Source organism: Priapulus caudatus, unplaced genomic scaffold, assembly GCF_000485595.1.
Source record: "Priapulus caudatus unplaced genomic scaffold, Priapulus_caudatus-5.0.1 Scaffold838, whole genome shotgun sequence".
NCBI lineage: Eukaryota > Metazoa > Priapulida > Priapulimorpha > Priapulimorphida > Priapulidae > Priapulus > Priapulus caudatus.
In genome coordinates this window covers 129,280-139,976 of record NW_014577899.1, presented here as the reverse complement: position 1 = coordinate 139,976, position 10,697 = coordinate 129,280, and the positions used below count along the sequence as shown (strand labels likewise).

The following is a 10,697-nucleotide window of genomic DNA, read 5'->3' as shown; positions in this document are numbered from 1 at the left end:
TAGCAAGTAGCCAACAAACAGGGCTAGAGCCACGATAGCCAGGTTCATAGGCGCGAGCCACGTTGCTACACTTACAACCGCCATCGTTAGAGGCTAGAAGTTATGAACCCTTTCCTAGGTGAGCAGATTGTCTATGCAGTGCTGCGTTTGCCCCGGGCTGCATTAAATACGTTTCAATACTCGTCAAGGACGTGAACGAAATAGGCGGAATATATGCTTTCTCGGGGCACGGTCCGCGTGCAGCTCCGGACTTGCTGTGTGTGTTTAAAGGCCTATTTACACAATACGTCCTAGGCGTACGTCCAGGCCTTATCAGATTTTTGCATACGTCCTTGACGTAACGGTGAATCTGTTTACACGGTAAGTTTTGTTCAAACGTCCAGGACAAGTAGTTCACGGGCAGGCCGCCATGGGGGAGAACACGTACACGGCGGCTGAAGAAAATTGCCATAGCGCATCTTCTTGTAGCAGGAATTAAGAAAAAATATGAAATTTTGCAAAGAAGGAGGCGAGCTTGGGCAAGACCTTAGATCGCCATGAGAGACAAACTTGGAGCGTATCATGTACTTCAAAAAGAATTGGAGGAGGAAGACCCCGGAAGCTTTCGAAATTTTGTGAGGATAGACATGGACACTTCCCAAGAACTTCTTGAAAGGATCACACCAATAATCCAACGCTCTACAACCAATATGAGGGAACCAATTTCTGCTGCAGAACGCTTATCTGTGATCCACAGGGTATGCCATGCTGTCAACACTGTTCATCGCGAAGAAACTTAAGCACGTGACCCAACCTCATCCCCCTGATTGGTCGAGTTCTTGCGTCCTGCTTACAATGTCGCAAGAAATGGGGTTAGCCGCTAGCTTTTCCGCCAGGTGGCGCAGCGGGAGTTAGAGGTGTTTCAACGATTGCGCAACGAACGAGTCAGTTGTAAAGATACAGGAATCGTAGCGATATAACCAAATTAAAATGCCTTCGTACTGTTGTGTTCCTGGTTGTAAGTCGGCTAAAGCTGGTCATAAGTTTCCAGCGAACCCGAATCTTATTACCCACCAGAACGATTACCCACCCGGACAATTACCCACCAGGACAATTACCTACCAGGACAATTAACCACCAGGACAATTACCCACCCGGACAATTACCCACCAGGACAATTACCCACCCGGACAATTACCCACCAGAACAATTACCCCCACCCCCGGAAGATTACCCTAGCCTCCCCCCACACACACATTGTACAGTAATGATGATTCATCTAACGGACCAATTTAACTTCATGATTTCATAATTTCAACTTCAACATTCGCTGATACTGCCGATATTTTGACTTATTTGCGACATTTTCCGATACCCGATTTTGAAGTTTATCGGCAAGTATCGGCCTTTACCTGCGCATCAGCAGCGGGAGCGAAGCACAGCCACCAATGCACACGTACATTTCTAGACATTTTCCGGGTCGCTTAATACAATGAATAACATCACATTTATTTTACGTTCTCGCCACGCGCCTGGCAGTCGCCGCGTCGAGTTATTCTTGTAGTGTTGTTCTTGTTATTCTTCAAGTAAATTTATTGTTATTAAGGTGATACGCGCTATTGCAAATTCGCGTAATGCAAACTCGCGTAAATCAAGAAACAGCAGCGACGCGACACCCACTTAATTACCTTTCCGTACATTAAGTAATGACGTCCTGCATTAGCAACGCGACTTCACTCGCTATAATCGTGTTAAACCTCTCGGCGACTTCAGGGATGACCGGATTCAAAGCCGCACGAACGAATTTGATTTTCTTGCGTTGCATTTCCGAAGCTCTTGTGAATGCCACACCGAGACTTTGGTCCCCATCTTGTTGTAGCTTGAAAGATAAAAGGTCGGGCCGGTCGGCAAAGATGTGCCCCTTCTCTACGATAGCCTCTGCCCACGTCTCGCAGCTGTTGACAACAACTACGCGCCTAAGGCCCAAGTTTAAGCTGAATATATTTCCGTATCGCTCCGACATCTTGTTGAAAAATATCTCCGGTCGTTTGCCGAGTTCGAACATGCTGCCGACGACGGGCCACCCGCTGGGGCCGGGCGGTGGGTTACCTCGCCAGCGGTTTGGTCTCAGTAGCAAGTAGCCAACAAACAGGGCTAGAGCCACGATAGCCAGGTTCATAGGCGCGAGCCACGCTGCTACACTTACAACCGCCATCGTTAGAGGCTAGAAGTTGTGAACCCTTTCCTAGGCGAGCAGATTGTCTATGCAGTGCTGCGTTTGCCCCGGGCTGCATTAAATACCCACTCGTCAAGGACGTGAACGAAATAGGCGGGATATATGTTTTCTCGAGGCACGGTCTGCGTGCAGCTCCGGACTTGCTGTGTACGTGTTTAAAGGCCTATTTACACGATACGTCCTAGGCGTATGTCCAGGCCTTATCAGATTTTTGCATACGTCCTTGACGCAACGGTGAGTTTTGTTCAAACGTCCAGGACAAGTAGTTCCAGGGCAGGCCGCCATGGGGAGAACACGTACACAACGGCTGAAGAAAATTGCCATAGCGTCTCTTCTTGTGGCAGGAATTAAGAAAAAATATGAAATTTTGCAAAGAAGGAGACGAGCTTGGGCAAGACCTTAGATCGCCAGGATAGACAAACTTGGAGCGTATCATGTACTTCAAAAAGAATTGGAGGAGGAAGACCCCGCTTCCGAAATTTTGTGAGGATGGACATGGAGACTTTCCAAGAACTCCGTGAAATGATCACACCAATAATCCAACGCTCTACAACCAATATGAGGAAACCAATTTCTGCTGCAGAACGTTTATCTGTGATCCACAGGGGATGCTATGCTGTCAACACTGTTCATCGCGAAGCGACTTAAGCAATTGACCCAACCTCACCCCCCTGATTGGTCGAGTTCTTGCGTCCTGCTTACAATGTCGCAAGAAATTAGAACATGCGTCTAGTGCATCCGATATCGCAGGGGACAAAAAAATCGTGTCGTACCGCATAGTTTACACGGTGCGTTTTGGACGTATGCGTCTGACTGATGCGACAGACGTACGTCTAGGACGCATCCTGTAAATAGGCCTTAACAAGAAGGTGGATGAAAGTCGACAAGCACGTGGGACATAGAAATACACACGGGATATTTCTTCCAGGCACTGCCAGTATGTTTAGGGATATATATATAAACGGCACATCACAAGTGCAAATAACATGAATAAACTTGGTAGCAAAATAGGCGAATAATATAAGTATTCTTGTATCAATACAGCCACATCATACTTGTAACAATATGCTAAGCGGCTTCTCTGCTTAGCATTCAGCAAATAGAGATAGAGTATGGAAAGTTAACTCGCAGTGGACTAATGCCCTACTGTAGCATTTATTGTGAAAGCAGTTGCGAGGCCTCAGGGTTACTGAAACGAAAAAGGCACCACCCTATGCGCCTATGTTCCACATAGGCGCGAAAAGGATTTAACATTTTTTAACTGTATCAATTCAGGTGGTACGAGATAGACTTTCTCTCTCTCTCTCTCTCTCTCTCTCTCTCTCTCTCTCTTTCTCTCTCTCTCTCTCTCTCTCGCGCTCTCTCTCTCTCTCTCTCTCTCTCTTTCTCTCTCCTCTCTACGAGGCACCTTATGCGGGCCCGACCAGTCCATTGGGCCTTCGCTCCAGCTCATTAGGCGCGGCTGTGCAAAGAGTTACTCCTTGAGCCCGCATAGGGATTATGCTGTTCCTCGTCTGTTGGCTATTAGGAGACCGTTGGTGTCGTCGCAGCATATAGTGTGCATGCATCATGGACGGTGGATACCCTCGGGTGTGGCATAGCCAGATGTTAGAACTCCTTGCTCTCCTTTCTCTTTCCTCGCTTCTCGCCAGCAGAAGGGCGGTGACCCTCCCCTGCGGGCGGATCTCGTTCAATTTCTGGCTGGAATACACCACAGCCTCCACTTCTCCCACGTGGCAGGACCCAGTCTACCTCGCTTCGCTCACTCCCGCGTTGACCGGCCCACGAGTTTTCCCGCCGATCGACGCTCGACGCGCTCCGTCCCGTCGAACCTAAGGTGCATGATTATAGTCATTCCCTCTCCCCGTCGCCCTCATACCAGCAATACCGTAAAATAACTGCGAACGGATGCGGTCTTCCCGGCTGGGGCGCCCCCTGGTCTTGCGCTCCACTCACCAAACCCCATCCCGCACTCTTTCCACTCGCCTGCTTACGCTCTCAACTGTTCTGAGGTAGGCGGGTGGGAATCGTACGCACAACGCCGACTGATCACACCTTCATGTTTCCGTATCCGCCCACACCGTACATTCGGCGTGCTCACACAGGGCCCCGCAGGATAGGCCCTATCACCTTGGCTGGGCCACGATCCAACTCATCAACGCTGGAGACCGCCCGTCCTCTCGAGTAGCCGCGGCTGCCATCAGGGCGATGGGCCCGCCGGCCGGCGTGAGGAGGCTTCTAGCCCTCCCGGCCCCACCACACCAACCCCCGAAACGAGGCGCATCGCTCCCGGGTCTCAGCATCATGGGATGCGGCTTTTCCCTCCGTCCATATTCTCTTCGGCCCGCGCGGCGAGTCTCACATCCCCAGCGCGTGATTCTGGCCCGCCCACGCTCGGCTTCCGGTCCTGTCGCCGGCGCTCTGCGAACCACCCCGGGTCATGGGCTGATCCCCACACGCCGTCTCCTTCCGGGTTCCACCCCGCGAACAACAGACCGGCGATCTCAAGCCTTTCGCAGTGATCGCCGTGTTTTCTTCGCGCGACGGCGATCTCTACCCACCGGTGGTTGCTCGTCTTCTTGTGTCGCCGGCGCTCTCACCCTCGATGGTGCATCCGCGCGTTTTCTTCAGCCCGAGCGCTCATCTCTCATCGTCGTCCTCTCTCCCTTGCGGTCTGATCGTCTCCGTTTTTTCTCCTTCGCGGACTCGCGCGATTCACTCCCTCTGTCTCGCCTCTGGTGCTTGCCTCGTCTTCTCGCTCGGCCGGCGGCTGCTCACCCTCATGGTGATCGCGCGTATTTCTTCACCGACGGCAATCTCAGCCTTTTGCGGTGATCGCGCGTTTTCTTGCGCGACCGCGAATCATCACCTCGCGGTGGTTTGCCGGTCCTTCCTCGGTCGCGGCCGCTCTCACCGCTCATGGGATCACCGTTTTCTTCACCGCCCGGCGATCTCACCTTCGCGGTGAGTGCCGTTTTTCCTTCGCCGACGGCGATCTCACCGCCTCGCGTGGTTGCCGTTTTCTCGCCGCCGGCGATCTTCACCCTCGCGGGGTGTGCCGAGTCTTTCTCGTCGCAGCGGCGGCTCTCCCCCCCTGCATGGTGACGCCGTTTTCTTCGCGCGGCGGCCCGATCATCACCTCCCAGCGGTGCATTGCTACTCTTCTCGGTGTCTCGCCCCGTTGGGGCTCCAGCGGCGTCAACGGCGCCCAAGTCGATACAACTCCTACCGCGTTGCACTACCTCTTGCGACGTGTTCCTCTCCTCTGCTCTCTCTCCGCCGAGCCCAACGCGCGTCCCGCACACCTCTGCTCCTCCTGCTCAGCATCTGGAGGTGTTGACTTTCATCATATTCTCTCACTAACATATGTGAATTCAGTGGCTTTGACACGCAGCAGTCGCTCAAAGGGGTGGCCAACGCATCATTAGATCTTCCTCATCTGTAATCGACTGTCTCTCGTCTCGCGTGGTCCCCTACCACGTCTGTCGCGCTCTGCGAGTGTCTCTCTACCTCATTTCGGGATACCTCTCACCTACAAACGGTGGCTTCTGCTGAAGTGCCCTAGATCGGTTCTTCCCACGCACACCAGCGGACAATGGCGAAAGAAGAGTTTCACTAGATTGAGCTCGGCAGCGCCAAGACGCCTCAGGCCCGCGGGGCCAGATCTACAATCAGCGACCCACAGTTCTAGTCTGTCCACAGGTGGACGGTGGTCATCAGCATCGACACTCTCTCTCGCAAACCACTCTACGCCTATAGACCGTGACAGCACGATTTGCAGCTGTCCTTTTGTGAGTTTCGCAACGGCGAGGATTGTCGAACTGCCCATAGTACTTTATTTCTTTCGTTCTGGTTCTCTCTCTGGAACGGAGGAGCCCACCAGGGGATCGTCACCAGCTATGACACACCGGTGGCAGGAGCCAAGCGGCGACACATAGCACAGCCTCCCCGGGTCTTACAGCCGGGCGACGGGGCCACCCACACATTATCATTCATGCTAAGATAGATGAAGGTTGAGTCTTTAGTTTTGCGCCTTGGACTCGGAAGCTCGTACACAGCGGGTCACGGACGCTCAAAACTCAGCAGTCCTACCAACCCCCACACACTCCAACTAACAGACTCACGAGACCTGGGTATTTTGTATTATAACCGTTGTATCTGGACTGGTCATCGCACGGGAACTCCCGCTCCTCAAAGCGGTTATCCACCAGACTCCTCCCCATTCTAAGATGCCTCGCGGGGCCGTCAGCCAATGGAGAAATTAGTCTCTAATAATGAATCTGTATATGCACTCGCGTCTTGCGAGAAACAGACTGATGCCACTGTGGTTCAGCAATCAGTGCCCCTTCAAGGCTGTCCTCTTCGTCTGTCCAACTACGGCCGTTTGCGTCGCAAGAACCAAGTGCCAACAGCGTCCCACTCTGCCAAAGTAAAAAACACGCGATTTTAAACTGGTCGCAGTGGTACGTTCTTTACCCCTGCCCAGAGGGGATTGATAAATTCAATTTATTTATCGATACGTCGCCGACAGCATGTTTTCACACTACGCCACACACCCGCCACTTTTTCCAGTGAGCTCCTAACTTCTCTTACTCTCATGCAGCGCGTGCAGGACGCCATCAACTGTCAGATGGACCGGCGGAGCGACAGACCCGAGCACAGGCGTCCACGCTGGCAGTTATGGCTAACCGAGCCGGAAGCCGTCGCACCCTCACAGCACAACTACCTGGACCCCAAGTACTCCCTCGATCGACCCATCACTCTGTACCCAGCCGTATAACATAGTGTCCGTGTAGTGCGCTATAACGTTCTTCCCTTCCTGCTGGCCGAGTCCAAAAAAGCTCTGGCGGTCTTTCGGTCACCTGTCTCGCAAGCGGAGTCGCTGACAACGGACAATCATAACATCGTATTTTGCTCACACCACACTCTAGGTGTAAGCACACCAATTCAGTTACTTTAGTCCATTATTAGCACGCTAAAGACCGTGTATTCACGCATAGAATCTAGGTCTCTCTTCCACTTAGGCTAGGAACAATTGTGCGTATGTTTAGCTCTCCACCGGTCCCAACAGGCTCGGCGTGCATATAGGCTCGCCGTGGTTTGGTTCGACATCATAGTGAAGAGGCTCTGACCAAAGGGTCCGGAGCGGTGTCGCTAACAGTCAGTTACAGTATTTACTGGATGCACTGTGAGTTTTTTTTATTCTAAAAGTAGGCTTTAAAGGGCGATCTGTTTTCCAGTTTTTGAGGCATATGTGTGCATTAGTTCTCTAAAGTAGAATCATTTTTTTTTATAGTACTTGCACTGACGTGTCGGAGGCTTGCACGCCCTGCACCTCGGTCCGATAATCGTGACCCCGGTTGTGGGTATCTTCTGTGGGGTTATTCACGACGCATATATATGAATATATATATATGTGTGTGGTGGTGGCGGCGCGGCCCGGAGGTGTGGCTGGACATATTCAGTCTGCGTGGGCTACCGCTACTCGTTTGCTCGTGCTCGCTCGCTGGCCGGTGGTGGTGTCTAGGTGGTCAGGTCTCGCGCTGTCGTGGTGGGTTGGCTGCGCTGTGGCGCTCACCGTTACGTCACGTGTTGCGTGGCGCGAGATAGCCGCCGTGGTGTTTATCGGTGGGGTCGTGGTTGTGCTGGGTGTGTGTGGTGCCTGTCGCGTGGCTCGGTGGTATGGTGTTGTGTTTGGCGCAGTGTGTGTACCGCTGTGTGGTGCGCTGTGTTCTCGTGCTGGGGGTGGGCTCGTGGTGCGCCGATAGATGTGGCCTGTGTCTCCTCGTCGTCGGGAAAGTCGAGACTCTGTAGTTGTGGCTGGGTCTGTCGTTGTCCGCGCGGCTCCGCGTATCTGTGGCTTGGGCGGGTGCGGGGTCGTTGTGTGGGAGTGGTGTCGCGGACCCGGGGCACGGGGCCGCGATAGGTCCGCGGCCTAGTTGTGTACGGGGTCCCGATATGGATAACTCCGTCGGCCCTGTGAGGAATAGTGGGATGGGCCGAGTTGTCTGGAACGACCCGGCCGCAGTCCTGCGCATGGGATCTACTCGGCGTCCGAGACGTCACGCATGTATCTCTTGCATGGCAGGGTCGGCTAGCTCCTCCGGCGTCCACGGCTGGTCGTCTGCTTGCTTCACGGTAGATCGGGCAGGTTTGCCCCGGCAGAACCGTGTGATCGCTGGAGCTGGTGTGTGTGGTGTGTGTGGAGGCTGGTGTGTGGGTGTGTGGGTTGGGAGTGGCGTGTCGTGCGTCGGCGTGCTGTGGTGGCCCGCCCGGTGTCATGCGGTGCCAACCTGTTCCTAGTCGTTGCGCTTCTACACGGCGCATCTGGCCCCAACGATTCGCCCTCGTACTCTCCGCGCTCGGCGTGTGGGCACACGCCCACTGCTCTACACACCCGTTTTATCATGCGGCTGGCCAAGCACGTATACGCGCTGGCCGACACTTCGGTAGGTGTGTCACTGTCAAACCTCCCACAGCGCCCACTCACTCTGCTGTTTCGGGCGTGGAGCTTGCGGGAGCGCGCGGCTGACCGAGTTCTGCTTCAACTCCCTGGCGTACTCCAGCCACGTCTCCCATGGCCCACCCAGGACCCACGCTGGCACCGTCGTACGTTCTTCTCCCAATAGCTTGGCCTTGTGTCAGCAGCCAAACTCCCTGCCCGGCCGCGGTGGAAATCCTGGCTAGTGGCAGTTCAGCCCGGAGGCGGACATCAGAGTGGTTCTCTTGGGGCACACCCGTCCGATGACTCACCGCCCCAACACGGCACCAACGACGCCCCGACAACCCCACACACCTCCAACCATCCCGCCGCCCGGGGCCCCCCTTCCACACCCTGGCCCGCGAGCTGCGCAGGCCTGGAGCCAGGGCGCCCCACACACAGCCAGATTCCGCCGTAGTACTTCAAGCGGTAATACCATCGAAATTTTCTGATTAAGAACGTTTTTCTAGGTGGTAACTTCCCCACCCACAGTCCACCGCCCACACCCAAGCCACCGCCCAACGACCCCGACCACCCACACAGCCGCCGCCCCGCCCCGCACACACGACAGCAACTCCCCGCCGCAGTAAACACCGCAGCGTCACTGCCCTCCGCCACATCACTCGAGTCCAAGGCGCTGTATAAGCCACACTTCCACACCCCACCTCCCACACAAAGAGCGCTGCTCCGGCGTTCTGTCATCACCCACACACCACCACACCCACACGCACCCACACACCACCCACACACTCCACCCTCACACGGCCCGACACCGGTCCACAACCGCCCCCACAGCCTCCCCCACACACCACTTCCACACACCACCCCACTACACCACCTCGCCACACTACCGACTACCACACACACCACTCCCACACACCACCCCACACACCACCTCTACCACCCACCATACCGACACACACTAAACACTACCCACACACCCATGACACATTCCACACTCCAGACAGGCACACCACACAACCACAACACGCGGACACAGCCCGCCCAACACTGCCCACACCGCGCACACAACAGCCAACACATCACGACGTCGGGGAAATCGCTTCAACACACTCCCACAAACTTCACACACATTTACACACCAATCCACCCTCATGCAGCACACCACGCCACATTATATTATTTATCTTATCAAACACAGGGGTTATTTGGGGAAGTACGAAGTACTATAAAAAAAAAATGTCTACTTTAGGAGATACACACATTGCCTCAAGAACTGAAAAAGATCGGCTTTAAAGCCTAACTTTGGAATGAAAAAACTCAATTTTGATCACCTGCAAAGCTTTGGCACGCACATACAATTGCCCAGGAGAAAACGTGAATCTAATGGCAAGATTACGAACTGTGTAAGTAAACGAATGGTTTAATTTTATTGTTTGCCATAAGGATGATGTCCGTTGTCACGGGTGGCAAAACAGGGAGGGGAACAAAGGACGTACTACCACTACTATTCGGGGCATAGTACGTACATAATATATACATCACTGCATGAAACTACATGCACCGATTAAAATTGTTTTATTGAGGGGCATTTTCTAGATATACCCTAGTATGTCTGTCAAGCGCGATTCATCATTATTAAACATTTTCGCATTGCTGACGTGGCGTGAAGCCGAACACGTATCAAAACCTCGGCGTTGATTCGGTTTAACTGCTGTTTTGCCGTACACTGCAATCCAGGCAAAAACTCAACCTTCATTTGACTTTGCCGTCCGCGTAACCCGGCCTGCGCCGGGCCGCAGTGGAGACTGCGGCAATAAGCTATATATGATTTGAATTGTTTGCTAGAACGGGGACCGACGCCGTTGCCGTGCGGCCCGTGGCGTGTCGTGTGTCTGAGACACAGCTAGAAGAGAGAGATCAAATAGTTAGAAAAGAGCGCGGACCGAGAGAGCGAAGACAGACAGGTAAGAGAGAACATCATCTCGTACTCACCTGAATTGATACAGTTTAAAAGAGAAAGTTAAATCCAATCTAAAG

The 10,697-nt window shown here is 53.6% G+C and overlaps 1 protein-coding gene across 1 annotated transcript in view; it reads right to left on the bottom strand.

Moving 5' to 3' along the window:
* Positions 1-2,251, bottom strand: part of LOC106813876 (cytochrome P450 1A1-like) — an 8,455-nt gene extending 6,204 nt beyond the window's left edge. The window contains exon 1 of the mRNA XM_014818122.1: positions 1,691-2,251. Within this exon, the coding sequence (XP_014673608.1) occupies positions 1,691-2,194 (504 nt within the window). The 5' untranslated portion in view covers positions 2,195-2,251. The remainder of the gene's footprint in view (positions 1-1,690) is intronic.
* Positions 2,252-10,697: the final 8,446 nt, after the last annotated feature.